Source organism: Protopterus annectens, chromosome 15.part0 (genome assembly GCF_019279795.1).
Source record: "Protopterus annectens isolate FY-2018-M chromosome 15.part0, PAN1.0, whole genome shotgun sequence".
Lineage (NCBI taxonomy): Eukaryota > Metazoa > Chordata > Ceratodontiformes > Protopteridae > Protopterus > Protopterus annectens.
The window spans coordinates 570,355,615-570,378,451 of record NC_056749.1 but is presented as its reverse complement, the minus strand read 5'-3'; the positions used below and the strand labels follow the sequence as shown (position 1 = coordinate 570,378,451).

General features: G+C 43.3%; 1 protein-coding gene across 1 annotated transcript in view; it reads left to right on the top strand.

Moving 5' to 3' along the window:
* Nucleotides 1–22,837, top strand: part of LOC122789858 (formin-2-like) — a gene marked incomplete at its 5' end in the record, with an annotated part of 2,118,086 nt that overhangs the window by 162,340 nt on the left and 1,932,909 nt on the right. The window contains 1 exon segment of the mRNA XM_044057292.1: nucleotides 9,725–9,878. Coding sequence (XP_043913227.1) covers nucleotides 9,725–9,878 — 154 coding nt within the window.

Here is a 22,837-nt window from a genome sequence, read left to right as displayed (position 1 = left end):
CAGTATATTGGGTATCCTTGTACAGGCTTTAAGGTAGCTGGCAGGAGTGTTTGGTGGCAGTGCTAACTACCTTATAGTCTGGGCAGAAGGAGGCATAGCTAGTAAACCTGTGCCAGCCTTTCCCATGTATGTGTGTAAATCAAATCTCCAAGACTGTGTGTGTGTCAGCTACTTGGACAGAGAGGGTGCTGGAGGTCTTGGCTTGGACACTCAGCTGAGATCTGAACTTTATAGCTGTGCTAGTGGGGAGTCTTAGTGGGTATCTGGAGAAATAGGGAGAAACCACGCCAGACTGACTGTGTTTCCCATGTGCTCTTAAGGGAAATTGTGATTGATGCAGGGAGCTGCATCTGGAGATTTAGTGTGTGCACCTGATGTCCTTGTCAGTGAACATTTCGCACAGGTGCCAGTGGTTGGGATTGAGGCTCCCTTGATTGCTGACCCAGAGGTGGGGCTTCACACTTGCCATGACCATCTGATACTAATCTGCTTTGACACTTGTCCTTTCCTCTTACCTTCATATGAGACAAACGGCTTATCAGCTTTCCTGAAAGCTTGAGTTTTGTTTTGGTAGTATCTGCTGCCTGTGGACATCTAGAGTGAGAAGAATCTTTTCTTCTTTGTTCTACGGTTCAGGGAAGATAATAGGGAGATTGTCTGTCTGTCTTAAGGTAAACTCTAAAACTATTTCAGGAATAAATAAAGGGTTAGTTCTCAGAGACCCTATCCACAAGAATAATAAGGTTGGATTGACTCACCATAAGTGCTTGTAATTTAGTGCGCGCCCTAGCAGAAGTGAGAAAAATGAGTAAATAACCTCACTTCAGCCTGATGAGCTAGTTCTAATGGAAAGAGAGTGAGCTTTTCAAGCACAAAATTACAATCCCAAGGAAGAGCCACCTGTTTCCTAGATGGATGCATATGCAACACCCCTTTCAAAAAAAAATGTTTAACTTGAGAATAATTAGAAGGGAGGGAACTATGGGCAGACAAGCAGAAATAGATGATAGATGGACCTTGATGGAGTAATGAGAAAGGCCAGAGGACAGCAACTCACAAATAAGAATCGGAGGCCGGTGTGTCTGAAGAGGGTCCTAGTTGGACTAGTACCAACAAGAAAATATTTTGCACGTGTGTGTGTGTATGTATGTATATATATATATATATATATATATATATATATATATATATATATATATACACACACACACACACACACACACACACACACACACACACACACACACACACACACACACAAATATATGATTTTCTAGTTGCAGTTTTTTTCCACCTCCTTTAGTACTGCAGTGGGTTTGAAAAGTTTTCAGACTGGGGTGTATCAAACAGCCCCTGCCTTGTGTGAACAAATCCAGTCTGTGGGGAAGCCTGTGGTAATTGTTCTTGGCCAGATTGAAAAGATGAGAGAATCACTATTGACTGGGCCAAAAGGGAGTTGACACAATATTTTGAAAGTCCTTCTAGATCTTTAGATGAACCCTGGGCATCAGTGGAAAGGTTGGAAAAGCATTCAGGAACATTCCCATCCATCTGTTTTCCAGGCCTGTTTGCGTGGAGTCCTTGAAGAATTTCTTTAGCTGTCTGTTCTGAGAGGAGGCAATCAGATCTTGGAGTTCCACAATTTGATCAGTTCTTGGAAGACACTAATATGAAGTTTCCATTTTGGGGATCTATACTCTACCTGCTTAGCGTATTTGTAATTAAGTTTTGCTCTGACAGCATGTATGAAGCCTGAAGAGTCAGACTGGTCTGAGTTGCTACTTCACAGGCTATCATAGCAAGTCTACAAAGAAGATACAATCTGGTATACCCTGTTTAATGTACCACATCACTGCTGTGTTGTCTGTGTACCAGAGATGATCATGCGAACACCTCTTGGACATTTATGAGCTTCTGCCTGTTGTGAAGGTTCTGGATTCAGAAGGGAGAATGAGATTCATAGGTTGATGCTACACTATCTGCCCTATGGCATCTATAAGCCTAGCCAGAGTGTGTTTGGCTTTTGCCACCCTTTTAGATTATTTGACTGTGCCTCTGTATAGTAGGTCACAGAAGATAGCCCTTTTAAGGTTAGTTTACTGTGCCTCTGTCTAGTAGTGACACAGAAGAGATCCCCGGGGTAAACCTACGATCTCCCATCCACTCATCACGATTTCTCTTGGAGGGTCATTGAGGGGCTCTGCCTAACATGGATTGGGATTTTGCTCCAGAGTGAGGGGAGCCTCTGGGATATGAATCTGTCCCTCCAGCATGTTCTATTTATTTCTGTGCTGAGGTTTAAGTCTCTGGAGTGTGTAGCTCTAAGGGATTTGGATTTCCTGAGGTGGAGCATGTCCATTAAATCTGGGTTGGACATGGCTTTATACGTCAGGCACAGATCACCTCTGAGTAGGCGGTAAGCAACTGAGTAGAGCTGGAGTTTCTTTAGCCTAACTGTGTAGGGCATCTGTTTGAGTCCCTTGATCCTCTTGGTGAGGTACTTTTGGGGTCTTTCCAGTTGCTGTAGGTGTCTGGTAAGGTACATCCCAAATGGGGCATTGTATTCAATTATGGGCCTGATGAGTAGAGGGGCACAATGACCTCTCTTGATCTAGATTTGAACCCTTTCGTGATAAGGTGGGCTATATAGAAGGTCTTTCTAACCACTTTGGCAACGTAATTGTCAAAGGAGAGATTGCTATCTACTTGTGTCCCCAAATCCCTAGTTGTTACTACCGTACTTAATGGATTTCCACCTATGTGGTAGTTTGTGGGCACTTTGTTTTTCCCAAAGGGGATGACTCTGCACTTTTTGGCATTTAGCTTTAGGCCATGGCTCTGACACCAGTTATCCGTCTCTGTGAGACCCTTTTGGAGGATGCTTGTGTCAGTCGGTGAGTCGATTATGGCACCTAGTTTGCAGTCATCTGCAAACTTGGTCAGCCATAGTCCTCCCGTGTTAGCTTGTACCTCCGAGAAATATATACCGAACAGGAGAGGTCCCAGGACTGAGCCTTGTGGGACGTCACTTGTAACTGTTTTAGAGTCTGACATGGCACCTGCAATTCTGACCATGTGGGTTCTATCTCTGAGCCAATTTGCAACCCATCTTGTGACATAGGGGTTGATATTTAAGCTGGTGAGCTTATTTATGATGCCCGAGTGGGGTATTGTGTCAAAGGCTTTTGCGAGGTCCAGGTAGGCTGTGTGGACTACCTTCCCTTCATCTATTGCCTTGGTGACTGTTTCAAAGAAGTCGACCAGGTTCAAGAGGCAAGATCTGCCCTTAAAGCCGAATTGGGTGAGATCCAGTGTTTGGAGGTTCTCAATGTCTTTGTTTGAGTTCCATGATAATATGCTCCATAGCTTTGCAGACCAGGCTAGTCAGGCTTATAGGGCGATAGTTTCCGGGGTCCGTTGTGGCACCACCTTTGTGGAGTGGGACCACTGTTGCTGTACGCCATTCCTTGGTTACATATCCTGTAGTGAGGCTGAGATTGAACAGTGACTTTATATGAGGGTTCAGTTCTTCTTGAAGCTCGTGTAAGACGCAGCCTGGGACACCGTCCGGTCCCACTGATGCTGTGTTTTTTGCTTTGGAGAGGGCAGCTCTCACCTGTGCATCTGTGATGTCAGGGAGGCTACACTCTCTTGGGATAGACATTTGCTCTTTTGGAGGGGAGAAGTTTGCACTGAAGCTGTCTGCCAGGATGTTGGCAATGTTTGTGGGTTCAGTGTATTTTTTGTCATTTTGCACTAACTCAGAGCATATCTGGGAGTTGCCACCCAGGTTCCTGACATAACTGAAGAAGGCCTTGTGATTATCTTTAGCGTCTTGTGCACTTTTTCTTTCGAAGCCGGCCTTAGATGATTTTATGAGGGATCGTAGTTTCTTGCTAGTACTGATCAGAGATGCCTTCCCTTTTTGGGATTTTGCTCTTTCATGTAGTAGCTTCTTCCTTCTGTTGTATAGCGTGTTTATGGCCTGGGTCCACCAGACAGGTCTCCTGCCTTTGGAGGAGTGAGTCTTGGTTTTATTTGGGATAGCACGATCCATGCATTCCTGTAGGTGTCCATAGAATGGGTTTGTAAAGGATTCTGCGGTTTGGGCCGTATTTTCCACTGGCCCGGGGGCTTTGAAGGATTCCACCTCGAAGTGTGAAGTTTGCTTTTGAGAAGTTCTTCACCGTAATTTCCTTGGCTGGAGGTGGGAACGGGATAAGGATGTCCAGTGAGATTAATTTATGGTCAGATCTTACCAATGAGGGGTATACCTCTGGTATGGAACGAGTCCCCATGTTGGTGATGATCAGGTCCAATATGTTTTCCCCTCTTGTGGGAGTGGTGACCAGTTGTTCCATGGCATTTGAGTTTATAAATTCTAGGAACCATTGGGCGAGGGTGTTGGGGCTTGAGTAGGGCTCCCAGTCTATGTTTGGGTAGTTGAAGTCACCCAATATGGTGGTGTTTGGAGAGACCTTCATATTTTCCAGTGCTCTCAGGAAAGCCGAGTGGGGTTCCTGAGTTTGGGAGGGTGGTCTGTAGCAGGCTACAAACTGAAAGGCAGCTTAGCCCACTGTTAGTTGCACATGGATGGTCTCCGATGCGAGAGATCTGAATTGCAAGAGATCTTGTCTACCTATCAGAGAATCTCCCTTCGTACAAATCCCTGTACTTCGGGAAACATGAAAATTATCAATGTCATGTACCCCAAAATCCTGAGAAACTCCCTTACAGGTATTTGGCTTTGACTGGAGCAACTCAGGAAGAACTTTTGCAGCATCTCCACTTTGAAAGAAGAAAGGTTCTTCTTAGGACAGTATTTATCAGATATCACAGAAATTCAATTATGCAAGAAGGAAGGGGCAGCGATGATGTGAATTGCTTTTAAAATACAGACTAGTTTAAAAGATTCTGAACAATGACTAATGAATCTTGACATCTGGATAAAGAGTCTGCAAAGATTAAGCAATCATTCAAATATGGAAAGATGTGAATGCCACAAAGTCTACAACAAGCAGTTATTGTAGCCAGACACTGTTTGAATACCTTTGGTGCAGCGGAATGTCCAAAGGGTAAGACAGAGAACTGGTAACGTAAGTCAGACACAGAAAATCTTAAAACATTCGAACAGCTTGGCAGTGGGATTGTGAACATCTTGCAAGTCTAGCTTTACCATGAAAGCTAGAGAAGGGAGCAGAGGTAAAACTGATGGAGAAGAGTCTAAGCTTTGGAATCTGGAGAAAATGATTTAGAAATGAAAGGAGAAGCACAGACCTCCAGGATCCTTCCTTTAGTAACAGAAAAATAATTAAAGCATTTTCCCATCTGATGGGAGTGGAGTTAGCAGCATTGGTTATATTATTTCCTGAACAAGCACCTGATGCAAAATGGGAGGAAACTGTAAGATGTGGTTCTCTGGACAAGGAGGAATCCCCTGGAACAAAACCCATTTGTCTACCACAAGAAAAGATGAAGCTTCTGGGATATGAAGAGGTTGGCAGGGTGGGAAGAGGGGAGCTGTAGCAGGCAAATTGCCATGCTGACTGGGAGGACTGTCCTTGATGTTTGAGGCTTTCTTTTCTTTTTGGGGCCTCCTTACCATGGCTTTTTACATTTCTGTTTAATGGCTCTTTGCAGTTTAAAATGATTATTAAAAAGAGGTTGAGGTGGAAGGGAAATTTTTATTAGCTTTAAAAATTGGAGGGGTGAAAAATTTGAGCCACCTTTTGATTCAGCTTTCTCCATTCTTCACACTTCAGCACCTCAGCTGCAGAAGGACCAAACAGAACTTCCCTAAGGAAGAATTTAACATTTCAGTTTTAATATCTTCACGAAGGTTTTGATAATGAAGCCAAGCCATTGTTCTTATTAGTGACCAAGAAGCAGAAGCTCTGGAGGGAGAATCAGCAGCATCATAATCACACTTTAGTAAATGAGAAGCCGATGTTGGAGAAGCATTCGAGGATGTTTTTTACTTCAGTAGAAGGAAGGTTAATGAACTTTTGTATGTTCCCAAAAGATACAAGAAAATACATTAACATATAAGCTTGACTGTTTAAAATCCTGAAAGATAAAGTAATGGAAGGATAAATTTTATTCCCCAACTTCTACAAAGCTTTCCCATCCTTGTCAAAGGGACTGGAATTACCAGCAGTAATCTGTTTAGCAGAAGCAGTTTATAGATAGACATTACTGCTGGACCTACCGCTGGATCTGCTTTAGGGTTGGAAAGTAAGTACTTATGATTGTGTTATACCCTGTATTATCTGAGTATGTGGTACCCTGTATAATCTTAGACTTTCTGTGGGCCAGGATGTTGACTATTAGGTAAACTAGCAGTAGTGAGAAAAACATTATCTAAAGCAGGCAAAACAGGGACAACAGTTGCAGATTTTAGGCATAGCTAACTATAACAGATCACAGTACTTTTTCTGTGCAATGGGAATTTCATTTTGCTTTCACTTAAAACCTCTTTTAACATAAAGTCTTAGAAAAAGATAAATACTCAATAAGAAAATATGAAGCCATACTTTGTTCAGATTAAGAAGAAATTCCTGAAGTATAACCCCCCCCCCCCCCATCCACCCATGGCAGTGCCTGCTCATCTGACTAAATATCCAAGTCAGAAAGAAAGGGAACTCCCTTTCATTTTTTGCCTGAAGAAGTATTAGGCAAGGAAAAGTCAAACATGAGCTCCTTAGCAAATCTTTCTAGTCCATAGAAGTAAAAAGAGTAGAATGCAACATTTTTTCACCATGTTCACCTTCCATGGTAATCTCCCTGGAAAATGACTGACCCATAGAAGGCATACTCATTAAAGATTCAGGTTTCCTATCCTCACTATGTAAGGAACAGTCACCCACCCCTTCCCTGAGACCATCGAGAGAGGTTTTCCCTTGCCCACCAAAGGCATCCATACAGTTTTGCAGGACGTGGCTATCCCCTGGTCCCTGGTGGCTTTAGATGCAACCACCACAGGTGCGTTGAAAAAAATGGGCGGTCTGAGGAGCCAAAAGCAGCTACAGTACAGTCACCCACCTGCAGCCGAGAAGCAACAAGAACCAGACTGACACCCAGAGAATCATTGACAACTTTCTTCTTCTTACAGACAGGGGAGGGTAAAACCTCATACAGTGGTAGCTGTTCCATAGGTTAGTCAACAATGAGACCTGGAAGCTGGATAAAGTCTACGTGAGATGGTAAAGAATAAAAAAGCAGAGGAGTGGTACTGACGTAAGAAAATTACTGATTGTCCAAGAAAAGCACAATATCCCACCCCAAATACACAAACCTACAAACCTGTAGGAAATTTTTGTCAAAAAACAGAACTTTTGTTTTTTCTGCAAAAAGTTTAAATAAGCATTTACACTCAGCCTTCCTTAGAACTGCCCAGATCTGTAAGATTGTTAGCCAACTGACAGTTCTGTAGGACTTGCCAAAGGAGTGTTCTTTGATTGCAAACAAACTGTAAAGACATTGTAGCTCTGCCTTTATATGGGGACCCCCTTTAGCTTCTGGCAGTGTGTGGACAGTACCTTAAAGCTTTGAAAGCTGCTTGGTGGCAGGGGTAGGACCCCAACAGCTTAGGCTACTGCGACAGTGATCAAAATGTTAAACATTTCAAAGTATTACCTGTGCTTCAAAATTATCAGAGTGGTTTTCATTTAAGTTGCATTCTACAAAGAACAGTTTTGAGGGCTCTTTTGTTCAGTTTCTCAATTTATCAGTGTACTGTAAATAATATGGTCATATTAAAATAGCCTAGGTCAATACTGACTACAGTATATTATGGTTAAGCAATATTTGGAATTCCTGAATAAATGTGTATATATACTATCAAGTTGGTATTTGAACTTGAGGATTACAAGGCTGTTTTATCTGGGTACTGGAAATCAGCTCCTTTACCTCAGCAAAAGCGCATATAAAATGATTCACTGCAGTCTAAAATTTAGAATGTGTATATATAGAAGAATTAAATTTAAAAGCTCACATTACTACTAACATGGCAGCGACTATGAAGATTTTCAAATTCCATTAAGAAATGGTTACTTAGGAAAAAGATGGGTACTTGGTGTCTCTCATTTGTGATCATTTCAGTGCTATGGATCTGAAAAATACTTTAATATAAATGAAATAGTTGGAGTGCATCCAGATGAGAGTAACTAACTCAGTCATAGGCTTTATGGAATTGTTTTACAAGGATACATTTAAATTCATAAATCTACACTCCCCTTGGTTATAGAACTATCTATCTTTTGGAACCCCCTGAAAACTGGTTATTTTATTAGAATGTACAGGTCAGACTGTTGCTGATACCTGGTATGAAACAGAACGAGAACACTCATCCATCTCCCTGCTTAACTGAATAAACTACTTGAAACTTTAACAAGGCGTCTTTACTTCTCCCACAGGGAGGAATCAGAGAGAGAGTTTCATAGCTCTGTTAACTAAAGCTAATTTGTCCTGACTAATTATTTGTATTCTAGTTTCCCAATATTTCAGTCACCCTGTTGTCACAGGTGGCATACCAGATCTAATTTGAGTTTTCTGATTACCTTTATTTTTTGGTGTAAAACAAGGGAAGTAATTATTCCTACAGTCCATTCTTTATAGATATAGTGATTAAGATAGAACTTGGGCAGCACAGTGGTGCAGTAGTTAGCATTGTTGCCTCACAGCAAGAGGTTCTGTGGTTTGATTCTCGGTTGGGGTACCTTCTGTGTGCATTCTGCATTTCCTCCCAGCGTTTGCGTGGGTTTCCTCCTGGTGCTCCAGTTTCCTCCCACATTCCAAAGACATGCATCTGGAGCATTTCTACCCAGGCCTCCGCTGAAAATGAGTTCTGTCCCAGTTGGACTTTCCCAGTAAACAAATGTTAAAGTAATAAAATAAATAAATAAATAATGAACTGAAATACTGTAAGCAGTGGTATAAAAGGAAAAGGTACTGCCAATATTTTTAAAGCTAAGCTGTATGATTGTGATATGTTATAAGTATTAAACATTCAGGCTGTGATGAAACATATTGCCTTTATCTGTGTGTATGCCATGGGTTCACTTCAGTTGATCGAGTTTCCGAAATCTTGAAACTCATATGGTGGAGACCATATGATCGAGTTTTCAGAAACTCGAACATCTGAAGGGGGTTTAAATAGAGTGTGTGAGTGTTTTAGGTGAGGGATTCTGTAGGGGGGCAAGCCCTCTGCACTCCTGCAACTTAAATATACTAACTCCGAGATTGCGCTACATCGGGGAACAGAGAAATCTCTCGTTCCGCAGTGTCTGCAGAAGTGTGGAATGGGAAATTTCCCTTTTCCCCACTGTAGTTCGATCTTGGAGTTAGTATATTTAAGTAGGGGGGTGTGGGGTGTGCAGGGGGGCTTGCCCCCCTGCAAAAACGTCTTTAAATTTTTTTTTTTCACTTCTGATGTTAGAGTTTCTGAAATCTCAAACATATGGTCTCAATCATATGAGTTTCGAGAGTTTGGAAATTCGGTCATCTGAAGTGAATCCATATGCACATATATTGCTTCATGTATGACAATTCTTTGTTGGTGGCGCATCTTCTTAAATTGTTTATAGATTACCTAGGGTATTGGCCATGGCTGAAAATGGTTTATGAAAGTAGCCCATTTATTTGGTTAGTGGATGCATAAATAAGTTTATTTTCTGTTCAATTTGTCTGATGCATTTTGTGATTGGACTTCTTTGTTTTGTAACAGAAAGACCAGTTATATACTTGGGCAACTGTCAGTCAACCTGTACATTCATTTGAGTACACTGAAGACCAAATCCCAGGCAGAATATCAACAGGGGTTTCACCTTCAAAAAGTTTGGAAGAGCAGAACATTGATGGTGTTCAGGCCACGGAGTCAGGTAATTGTTAGTTATTGCATTCCCGACCGAAGTCAGCATATTGAAGTAACATAATTGGCTGAATTGAAGTATCCTTCATTATATTGTTTCGTTATCAAGACCAGCAGAAATCTTATAAGTAAATAAATTGAATATGTTTTGAAAATTAAACAAAAAAAGCGTTGTTTACCGATGAAGATGTTCGTTATATTTTGCATATTTTCTGTAGCATATATTCATAGTCCTGCTAAATAATCATTATAAAATATTGCATATTATTTCTATTTTTATAGTTTTTTTTCCCCATTGAAATACAACAGAAATGTATGATGTCTGTAGATTTCCATGTGAAAAACTACTGATGTTATGTAGTCCAATCCTGCCTACATTCTTACACGTGGGTTCGGAGCCTAACCTCTGCTCCGACTAAGCCATACTGTAGCTCAAAGTCTTTCACTTGGCTGGGCTAAAAGGTATCCCATGCTGCACTGCTCCCTTTCCCCAGATCTTGTTTGCTGCTCGTAAAGCTCAGACGTGGTCTCGCTCTTGGCTGTGGCTAAGTATAACTTTTCTTCTTTTTTGATCAAATTTGTTGCTTCAAAAGCTATTTTCATAGCTAGGTGTTTGTGTTTTTGGTTTGTGGAAGCTTTTTTGTGTGGCCTTAGATGGCCTTTGTCTTGGTATCCCGTTAGTTATCTCCCAACGGGCTAGGCCCATTTCAGTTAGAGGACCTAGTCCTCCCTCCATTTGTTATCTGTTACCCTTCTGTCTTCATTATTTTTGGTACCCTATCCCTCATGGCTAGGGTCGTTTAAGTTAGAGGACCAAGTCCTTCCCTTGTTTCCTGTCTGGGCCGTTTGAGTTAGAGGTCCTTGTGTGGTGTCTGCAGTTTTAGTGTCCAGTTCCCGCGCTTTGTTGCTGGTGTCGGGTTTGTCAGTTGTGTTGTGTCTAGTGTCCTACCAATCATGTCCAAGGATACAAAAGAACACAAGCCTTTGGGCTTCAAGAAATGTAGTAAATGTGGATATTAGATGTCGATTACTGATGGGTACTCTGTGTGCATTTATTGTTTGGGGGCTATCCACCTTCAGGAATCTTGTGCGTTCTGTCACGCATTCAGCCCTTGTGCTCTTCAAGAAAGGAAGAACAAACTAATTCTGAAAGGATTACTGAAACCCTCTTTCGAGGAAGATCTGGAGAGGTCTTCTAGTGCTAAGTCCTCTCCCTCTAAAAGAGACAAAACCTCCAAAGCAAAAAAACGCTCTCCGGCTCCGTCAGTCTTATCAGAGCCTCCGGAGAAAGTTACTAAGTCTACTGTGGCATCCTCAGCTCCACTGTCTTCGGTGCTGAAGGAAGTTGGTGAATTGACAGAACCTACATTGGCTCCCAGCCTCTCGGAGCCGGTGACGGAGATACTAGTTCGGAGCTGGTCTCCAGTTTTTAGACCGGTTTCTCCTCCTCACAAGTCTCCTTCTGAGGAGGTGTCTAGATCCTCCTACCTTATCCTCTAGGTCCTCCAGGATTCTCTCTGATGTGGATAGAGTGGTGCAGAGACTGCTCCAATCACCGGTGCTGGCTAAATTGCTTTCAGCTCCAGCCCAGTCAGCCCCGGAGCCCGTCACTCATCCATCGTCGATAGATCCTCCGAGCAAATCTCAGTTGTCGGTGCTGTCTGATGCTTCTAGGTGGGCTCCAGTAGCCCATCCTGGCTTCTCGGCTCCGATCTCAGCTCTGATCCCGTCGGCTCTGTCCACGGGGTCCAGGACTCATGGTTCCTCGGTCGGACCCGAGGGGGGAGTCTCGGGATGCTGTTTGGCTCCTAGCCTCCCTCTTGGTGCTTCGGCTCGGGTGAGCCTGACCCTTGCTTCGGCTTCGGACCTTGTCCCTTCTGCTCTGAGGGCTCCCAGTGTTGGTCAATCTTCGGAGCTGGGGGGACCAGCTTTCGAGGTCATGCGGAGCATGCTGGCCAGGACCTCAGCTGCATCATACAGCACCGACACTCTACCCCCTCCGGTATCAGTCTGTGATCACCCCCTATCCTTTGACAGCGGAGACCCAAGACCTCAGGCTACCTCCATGAGTGGTCCCCAACTTTCTGAGGGCCCCCCAGAGTTTTTGCCTGAGGAGCCAACCAGAAAAAGAACGTGCAAGAGGAAGCACATCAACTCCCAGGAAGAGTGTCTCACGTCGGACACCAACCTCGAGGAATCAGAGGGGTCCCCCAAGTCATCCTCTGAGGATATCTTTTTCGCTGATATCCTAGAGATCTTGAAGCAGAGAGGCAACTGGCCCTCTAAATCCCCCTACGAGGAGGAGTCAGTGTTCCTGAAGGCCTTTGGGGCTCAACCCTCCGCCTCCGGGTTTCTTCTCCCCCTTCGACGAACTCTTGGATTTGGTTTGTCGAAGGGTGTGGGAAACCCCTGACACTGTGGAACCAGTCTCCAGGAGACCCAGCAAATTTCTGTCTGCCCCCACTGACAAAGAGTTTCTCACGAAGGGTGTTCCAGTAGATGCCATGGTGGTGGCAGCAGCCACCAAGAAGGAACTGGCTGAGACTTCATTAACCATCCATCCCCCTAACAAGGAGTCTAGGACCATGGACCGGTATGGGAAGCGTATGTTTTCTTCAGCGTCCTTTACTCTGGTCGCTGAATTAGTGGTCACATTTTACATGGCTCCAAAGAGATCTCCTGAAAGAGCTTGAAGATTCTCTGCAGGGTAACGTTTCTGACGCAGTGGCAGAGAAAGTAAACACTCAGATGTCTACCCTAAATTCTATTGCTAACTCCTCCATGAGGCTGATCTCTTAAGCAGCTGAAGGAGCGAGTAGGGCAGCAAGTTCTGGAGTTTCTCTCAGGAGGCACTCCTGGATGCGCCTCTGTAATTTCGCGGAGGCCTTCAAGTCTACATTCACCAATGCCCCGTTTGATGGTTCATCGTTGTTCGGGACCAAGGTGAAGGACACTCTCACTAGGCGTGAGCAAGAGGGAAAAATTCTGTCTGCTGCGAGAGTCCATTTTTCCATGCCTTCTAGACCTTATCCCAAGGGCCAGAAGAGTGGGAAAATGTGATTCAAGAAATCTCAGAGTGATTCCCCCTCCAGAGGCAGGGGAGGGGGTGGTAACTCAGGTAGACGCCGCCCTAGAGACAGAGGAGGCCCGCATAACCAGGGCAACTCGACTCCTTTCGTGGTTCTCCCTACCAGCGCTCCTGATGGGAGGCCCGACTGCGCATCTCCGGAGCCAGTTGGGGGTCGCATTTCACTTTACCCAGAAGCCTGGCAGCACATCACCCAGGACCAGTGGGTATTAAAAATAGTTTCCGGAGGATATCACATTCCCTTCTCTTCTCCTCCCCCACTGATAAAAGAATCCCAGATGTTCCACCCAATCAAAGGGATTCCGCAGCTTCAGAAGTTCTAAAGCTGCTAGAAAAAGGAGCCATCCAGCATGTCCCCTCAGACCAGATCGGATTAGGTACTTACTCCAGATTCTTTTTGGTGCTGAAAAGAACAGGGGACCTGAGACCCATCTTGGGTCTCAGCCGCTTGAACCTCCAAGTGAAGAAGTCCAAGTTCCGAATGGTCACATTGCAATCTATTCTCCCATTGTTGAGAAAAGAAGTGTGGATGTGCTCCATCGACCTCAAGGATGCTTACTACCATATAAAGATGGACAGGGCATCCAGAAGTCATCTACGCTTCCGACTGGGAGTCAGTCATTTTCAATTTCGTGCCCTGCCCTTTGGTCTCACCACAGCCCCCAGGGTGTTCACCAAATGTATGGCAGTGGTGACAGCTCACTTGAGACATCAGGGATTCCAAGTGTTTCCGTACCTGGATGACTGGCTCCTTTCTGCCACCACCAGGCATCTGCTACTACAGACCAGAGACGCCACTATCAAGCTGCGTCAACAACTGGGTATCACTCTAAACGGGGAAAAGTCTGCCTTGTTGCCCTCGCAGCTTGTCACCTTTATAGGTGCTGAGTTAGACACCGTGCTCATGAGGGCGTTTTTACCACAAGAAAGGATTCAGGGTTTGCAACAACAGGTATACGCATTGCTCCCTCTGAAAAAAGTAAAGGCAAAAACGGTTCTCAAATTGTTAGGGTCAATGGCTGCAACAATTATGCTGGTTCCTCTTGTGAGGCTACACAAGAGGCTTCTTCAGTGGCTACTCTACGCCCAGTGGTCTCTACAACATCTTCCGCTTTCTCATCTTATAATGATCACAGACAAGTGCAAGCAAGATCTATGCTGGTGGCTTCACACCAGCAACCTCAATGCAGGAAAGCCCTTCGTCCCACCCCCTCCTGTTGCCACAGTGACCACGGATGCCTCCCAGATTGGGTGGGGGGGGCATTATCTCAGCAGGACTGTCCAAGGCACATGGCAGGAACACAAGATACATTTGCATATCAATATCTTGGAGATGAGAGCAATGCTACTAGCGTTGCAAGCACTTCAGAGCTGTCTTCCTCTCTGGACAGTTGCGATCCACTCAGACAGTATGTCGGTGGTATGGTATCTGAACAAACAGGGAGGAACCAAGTCATACCCTCTTTGCAGAGAGGCCATTCGAGTGTGGCAGTGGGCAGCGTCTTCCCAATGTTTTCTTGTAGCAATGCACATTCCGGGGAAGTCCAACGTGATTGCCGGCAGGTTGAGCAGAGCTATTCTGATGCCTCAAGAGTGGTCCCTGAACAGTCAGGTTGCGGAGCAGATTTTCTGCAGATGGGGTCAGCCTTGCTGCGACCTATTTGCCAGTCCCCTCAATACCAAGTGCACCAGCTACTTCATCCTTATCCCCTCCTCAGGGGGAGTCACCCAGGGACGCTCTAGTTCACGATTGGCCCTCCGGTCTTCTTCATGCCTTCCCGCCTGTTCCTCTGATGACAAAGATTATTCAGAAAGCACAATCCTTGGGAAGCAGAAAGGTTCTGATTGCTCCACAATGGCCTTGGGTTCCCCTTTTTCCATCCCTATCTCATGGACGACACCTGGATTCTGGACCCACAGCCAGATCTACTGACTCATATGTCAGGGCAGTTCCATCCCTGTCTACGGACCCTCCGGTTGACAGCCTTGCTACTCCATTTCCATCACTAGTTAGGTTTCATTATTTTTCACCGGAAGTGGTTCATATTCTGTCTTCTTCCCATAAGCCTTCGACCAGAAAGATCTATTCCAGTAAATGGAAAAGATTCTCCATCTGGGCTCATGCAAGACAAATTGATCCTTATACAGCTCCAATTTCTTCAGTTCTGGAATTTCTCTCCATGCTTTTCAATCAGGGATCAGCAGCCGCAACCATTAAAGTCCAGTTGGCGGCTATTTCCATTTTCACGTCGCTAATGAACCCAGTCTAATGGCGCATAGACTTTGTAAGGCAAGCTTGAAGGGCACTATGCTGCCTTGCCCTCCAGTATTTGACCCGGCCATGCCTTGGGACCTAAATTTTGTGCTACAATGTCTCACGTCGTTCCCCTTTGAGCCTGCAGCTACTTGTGAATTGAAATATTTGACTTGGAAGACAATCTTTTTGGTAGCCATCACTTCAGCTAGACGTGTCTCCGAGCTCCAAGCTTTGTCAATCAAGACCGCCTTACTTGATGTTTCACAAGGACAGGGTTTCCCTCAGACCAAACCCTTCTTTTATGCCGAAGGTGGCTGTGATTATTAATCTCAACCAATCCATTGAACTACCCGTATTTTTTCCAGAGTTTTCTAATAAGGCAGAATTTAAATTTCACCAGCTGGATGTTCATAGACAGTTGCATTTTTATTTGCATAGAACGAAGAATCTTAGAAAATCGGATCAGCTGTTTTGTCTCATTTTCAGACAATAGGATTGGGTCTCCTGTTTGCAAAGTGCCTTGTCTAGACGGATCTCTAGTTGTATTTCCTTCATTTATGCCTCAGGTGGTAAGGCGTTACCATTTAGAGTGAAGGCTCATTCTACCCGATCGATGTCTACCTCTACAGCATTTCAGGCCAGGATGTCTATGGATGATATTTGTGCTGCGGCTACATGGGCATCTCCTCACACCTTTATTACTCACTACAAATTGGATTTGATATCCAGAGGCAGATCTTCCTTTGGTTCCACAGTGCTCAGGAGTATTTTCCACTGAGCCTCCCAGGGTTCAGGTGCTGGGGACGCTGTCCCATGGGTAAGAATGTAGGTGAGATTGGACTACATAACATCAAGAAATTATGTACTCACCATAACGTTCGATGTATGTAGTCTAACTCGCCTCACATTCTTACTAACCCTCCCGCCTTCCCCCACCCTGGAGGGGCCTAGAGGTTAGTTCTGGTTTCAGTACTCCTTTTATTATTGGGATGATTTTCCTTCTCTGTGTTATGTGTATGGAAGGTGAGTGATTGAGCTTGCAGCAAACAAGATCTGGGGAAAGGGAGCAGTGCAGCATGGGATACCTCTTAGCCCAGCCAATTGAAAGACTTTGAGCTAGAGTATGGCCGAGTCGGAGCAGAGGTTCGGCTCCGAACCCACGGGTGAGGCGAGCTGGACTATATACATCGAACGTTATGGTGAGTACATAACTTCTTGAGTAAATGAGCTAATTACATTTTTACAAGATACAAGGGAATATAAACTGAACTATTATCTTCAACATTCAGTATAGTGTAGCAAATAGTAAAATACTGGATTTATGCAAACAGTACTGAATCATACAATGAGAAATCATTATTATTTCAAAACGTGCATGCTGACTGGACAGACCAATCATTGTGCCCATTGTAAATTGAGTATTACCCATAGGAATAAGTCCAGCTACCCCAAAATAATTACCAATCAAAACGTAAGCAGTACTATTTATAAGGCAGCTGCTCCCTGAACATCTTTAAGTAGTTCATAGGTGTTTGCTAGACTAACAACCACAAGGGTATTTTTAAGCCGAGCCATACATCCCAAATGTCTGACAAGTTCTGATACCCTTGATAAGTGTACTCAGGGGCTTGGGAGGTGAAACATTTACAAACAAGGGCCCGGGAAATGAGCTTGTATCCATTAGAAACACAGGTGCCAAACCAGGCATGAATTTCCTGTTCCCCATCCAGTTGTCCAAGTTGCACCTGAATTGGGTTAGGGAGGAACTCTGCTTCATATGGATGGGGAGCTTGTTCCAGAGAAGGGGTAGTCTCTGATGTACATACCTGTCTCTCCAGCAGGTTCTATTTATATCACAGATAAGGTTTATGTCTTTAGAATGGGTAATTCTGGTGCTGTTTATTTTGCAGATATGCAGGAGGTCCATCAAAGTGGGATCTGACAATAGCTTGTATGCCAGGCATAGATCTCCCCTCATCATTCTATAGGAGACAGAATACAGGGACAGGACCTTGAGGTAGTCTGCAGAAGACATCTTACTTACGTCTTGTTTTCTTTTAGTGAGGAATATCTGTGGACGTTCCACTTGTTGGCTATGCCTGGTAAGGCACATACCAAAGTGGGCATTGTGCTCAATGATAGGTCTGATGAATGCCGAATGCAGTGGAACAATGACTTCCTTGGATTTTGATGCCATACCTTTGTTTATAAGTTGCACAACATAGAATGATTTCCTCACTGCTGTAGAAACATGATGGTCAAAGCTAGATTACTGTCTGTGTGTCCCCCCAAGTCCCTGACTACTGGGTCAGCTCTTAGGGGTGTGTTGTCAGTATGATAATTACCAAGGGTGGATGACTTCCCAAAGTATATTATTATGCATTTCTTGGCATTTAGTCTATGGCTCTGGCACCAGTTATCTATATCTGCCCCTCTTGGAGAACATTTGTGTTGGTGGGTGATTCAATTACAGCTCCTAATTTTCTATCATCTGCATATTTAGTCAGCTAAAGGCCATTGACATTGGCCTTGACTTCGGAGAAATAAATGCCAAAAAGGAGAGGTCCCAGGACCGATCCCTGAGGGACTCCACTTGTGACTGGCCTCTTTGTACAGGTGGACTCCCCAATTCTAACTTCCTAAGTCCTTTCTGTGAGCCATTGACTATCCATTGGGTGACATAAGGGTTTCTACCGAACCTCCTAAGTTTAACAATGCCTGAGTGGGGCATTGTGTCAGATGTCTTGGCCAGGTCAAGGTAGGAAATGTGAGCCATTTTGCCCTCATCCATTGCTTTGGTGACCTTCTCAAATAAGTCCTCCAAGTTTAGTAGGCATGACCAGCCCTTGATGAAACCACATTGGGCTGGGTAAAGTGTCTGGAGGTTTCCTATGTGATTATTGATTATTTCCATGACAATTCTTTCCATGGTTTGCATATGACACGACTGAAACTTATGGGTCTGCAGTTTCCAGGGTTTGTAGATGGCCCACTTATGTGCAGAGGAATAACTGTTGCTGCTCTCCATTTATGAAGCATGAAGCCTGCTTGGTGGCTACAGTTAAAGAGCAATTTAGAGGCCCTAATAGATTGTGTTTCATGGTACTTGGAAGGCATCTTGGGATGTTGTCTGGGGCGATTGATGCACTGTTCTTGACCTTGGAGTGAGCATTGAGGACCTATTCTCTAATGATAGTAGGGGGAGTTATACTTCATGTTATTTCCTGAGGCAAGGTTGATGGGGGAGAGAGGGCTAAAGTTGGAGCTGAATTTGGTGGCCATTAGGTTTGCTATATCTTCTGGCTCAGTATAAGTGTTGGCATTTGCAATGAGCTCTGCACACAATTGAGTATTGCTTTTGAGGTTGTGGATATAGCTAAAAGATGCTTTGTGGTTGTCCTTGGCCTGGAAGGCTAAATTTACCTCAAATTTGGATTTGGTAGATTTTATTTTTCCTCCAAGATGTTTGTTTAGTTTGACGAAAGTGCTTTTACCCTACTGGGTGCTGCACCTCCTAATTGTTTTCATGACTTTCTTGTGTTATACAGCCTATTAATGTTGCGACTCCACCAGGGTGGCATGTTTTTTTAGTTAGTTCTACACTTCTTCAAAGTAGGTACAGTTGCCTCTATGCAGCTATTAACATGCTTGTATAGGGTTTCTGTGAACAATTCTGCATAGGCAACAGTGTTCTCAGGGTTTCTAGGGGCTTGAAATTTTGCCACATTATCACTTAATGGTAGGAAGTTAGCCTTAGAGTAGTTCCTGAATATTCCAGGGTAAGATGAGGGTCCAGGTTTTATTTTTATTTCAAAGGAGGCCATGTTGTGGTCTGACCTTATCAGAGAAGACATTACATTAGGAGGTGTGCAGCACTTTCCCATATTCATGAAGACCAGATCCAGCATGGTTGCACCCCTTGTTGGTCTATTGACAGACTGGTACAGGGAATTTGGGTTTACAAAATCCAGGAATCTCTGTGCCTGTATGTTTTGTCATATGCTATTCCAAGTTAATAGTGGGGTAATTAAAGTCACCCATGAAATTGGATGGTGAGTGTTTCCATTAAGTTTAAATGCATGTTATAGGTTTCTTGCGTCACAGAGGGGGACTTATAGCTTGCAAGGAAGTGGTATTGGATTTTCTCTATGGTGATTTGACTGTGGGAAAAGTTCAAGTACATTGTCCTGTTTGACCAGCCTTGAGGTATATTTATTTTTGATTTAAATCAAGACACCTCCACGTTTAGTCCCAGTCTGTGTAGTAGCTGGTCTAAATGTGTGGAAGGCATCATCACCTTGCACTGCTGGTGTGCTGTCCTTGGCTTTAAACCATGTCTCAGTGACCACACAGATATCAGTAATACCTTTAGATTTTCTTGGTTTTGAGTTGCTATGTCAGATGTACTGTCATTTTTGCATTGGCTAAAAAAAGGCACTATGAAGGAGGACAGTATTTTAGATAATATTTGAAAGCCTAGAGGGGAGAAGTGCAGGCCATCCCTGGCAAAGCAGCATGGTCTGCTGACCATCTCCTTCCGTGTTGACAAATATTATACTCCCTTAGAATGACAATAGAAAGTAAGCCAGATATTGAAGTCAGTCATCTTTTGATTGTGTTTGGCATCATACTTGGAGAAGGTAAAATGCTGCTCAATGGTAGGCTCATACCAGCCTGGGACACACATTCCAAGAGCTCCATGATGTCATATAGTCTAGGGAGGTACGTATCAGGTCATTTACACCCACATGGACTATGACTGAGTCGTACTGGTCCTTGTGGTCCAGTTATCTGAGTGCATGTGTAATATGGTGTATCCTGGCCCCTGATTAGCAACTGACCATGACTTTCTCCTTACTTAACCTGGTAAGAGGGACATCAGTGTGTCTCATAACCGAGTCACCAATGACTAGAATGTCACTGAGATTGCTCTGACTGCTCTTTAGTTAATTTCAGAATTTGTGTCTAATGTTCCTCCTCTGCTCCATTAAGCCTTATATGACACGGATTCCAGTTTCACATGGATTTATTGGGGGACCTAGAAAGGAAGGTCTATTCATACTCTATCTTCTGCCTCACTGCCTCTGGCTAGGGTTTGGATGGTTCATGCCACGCATTGAGAATCAGGTAATTGATCTTTTTCCTGCCAAGTTTCTCTGCAGTGAAACTCGTTATATCTGCAGGTGTGCTATACTTTGGATAGACTTATGAGGTCCTTCATTATATACTTACTCCTAAGGGCTGATTCAGCAAAAATATTATCATCTTTCAATATGTATTTACTACATATTGTCAAAAAATATTTTTCGTACGATTTATTTTTTTTTACTTGTACATAATTTAAGTATTTTTATACTGTACATTGTTTAATGCTTCAAAAATTTTGAATCAGATTTTTCACATATGTATAAACAACGTAAAAAAACATGGTTGGCTTAATGTGTCTGTATGGAGTCTTCCCACCTTCCTAAAAGCATGCTGGATTTTTCCAGGTCAACTTTGAGAGGTTTGCCAACAGAGTGCACCCAAAAGTGAATGGAGTCATGGGCAGCAACACAGATTCTGGTTAGTGCTTCTTGGGGGGGGTTGTTTAGGCCAGCTATTTTAGCTCTCAGCTGGGGTGCGCAGTATCCTCTTGATAGGTGGAACGTGAATCACAGACTTCATGTTGTGTTATGGCTAGCCACTCAACGGTGTTAAAATTACCTGTAGGTGATTGGGTCACTTTGACTAATGTCACCAAAAATCAGTGGTAGGTAGGTTTTGTGCCTGCCATAAAGCCCAGCAGCCCTGGGTCATTGAGCTTTGAGCCAGAACAATAATGGTAAATCTGTGGTAGTAAGAGGCTATTAGCAGGTATTGACAGGGGTTGAGAATTATGCTGGTGTGTATTCCACCCAAAACTGCTATTATGGAGATTAGGAGAATTTTGGGAGAAATAAATAAACTTTCAGCAGGGGATATTATTTATGAGTGGGGACTGGAAATTAATTTGCAATAGGGACCTAGAAGGGAAATACTTATTATTTATTTTGATATTTGTTAACCGGGTTTGTCCGACTGAGAGTGATCCCATTTTCAGCAGAGGATCAGGGAGAAAAGCTCCATACAGTGCATATATAAAAGCAGAAATCACAGTAGTTTCAGAAGCAATATCTAATACAAAGGTGGCTGTGAGGATACATACTTTCTCAAGTGTAACACAGAAGTAAGTAACTTCACAGGCAGTGTAGTTTATGATAATAAGAAGTTAATGGTGGTTACTATAGTTACATATACGTCTCAAAATACAATATATAAAGATCAATCCAACATGTTCTGGAGTGAGGAATTATGAATCAAGTAGCGTGGATGAAGGCAGTGAGTAGGGAGAAGAGAAAGGACATGAGTGAATTAAGGAATTCTTATGTTAGAGTAATAGGGTTGGTAGAAGGTGGGTGGATACATGGATTAAAAGATTCAGAGATTTAGGTTGGACTTAGGCAGGAGCAGGTCTACATGGATTAAAAGATTCAAAGAATTAGGTTGGACTTAGGCAGGAGCAGGTCCACAACACAATGTAAACAAGGAGGGTAAATTTCTGAAGAAACTCACAAGACTATTTGGTATGGAAGATGTTATTTCTGATAGAATTTATGGATTAGTCCCCAAGGTGTACTGGGTTAGATTGGATGTATTTCTGTGGAGCGCTGTTACTTGATTTGATGGCTTTGACACACGCATCCAATATCTATTTCAGATCATGTATCAATAAAAGCCAAGATAAAGATGGAGGGTAATGATGTAAAAATAAGACACTAGCATATCTGACTTATCTATTTAAAAGATGAGAATTTAAAGTGTTTTGTCATGATTTACTTAACACACCATCATATGTGATGTATAACATGCCAATCTGCAGCCTTATTCTATTGGCATTTTTTCAGCCAAAAAAAACCCCTTCAAAATGTAATTTTACCTGCCGCCGATGACTGGTTTAACATTGATCTTTAACCTCAGTAACATGAGCTGAGGGGAAAAGTGAGAGGCATCCATTGACTTTAATGGATGCAAGTTGCACATGCGCAAAGATGTGTTTGTTCAAGTCCATGGATTGTCTCCTTACATGACGTCAGGCAAGGTAATGCTAAATTTAGTTGGGCCATGGATTTAATAGAAAGCTTACAAAGCTTTTTATTAAAAAATTGCCCAAATAAATATGGATATTCTTGTGCAAACTGCACTGTGGCATTTAACTTGTTAGATGTCGTGATGCAATCTTGTATTATGACAAAATACTTTAAGGAATGGGTAGTGGAAGTGATTTGGGAGTTAGGGAAATAGACATTTCTTCAGAAAGGATATCTTGCGAGTGAGATGAAATGAAAATGGAGCTTAAAACAAGGTAGAAATAAGAAAGAAAAATATATGGGGAAAGTAACAGGAATTAGGATGATAAAGGTTAAAATGTGGCATCAGGAGAATTTTACACAACAAGTAGGGGGGCGACTGTAGATTGCTAAAGAGAAAATAGGGAGTATTTGGATAGTACATGGCAACTTTTAGCACAATGATTTAGACAACCAAAAGCAGAATCTTTCCTCAGATAGATAGCAAATGCTGGAGGAATGATGTGAAAGAGATA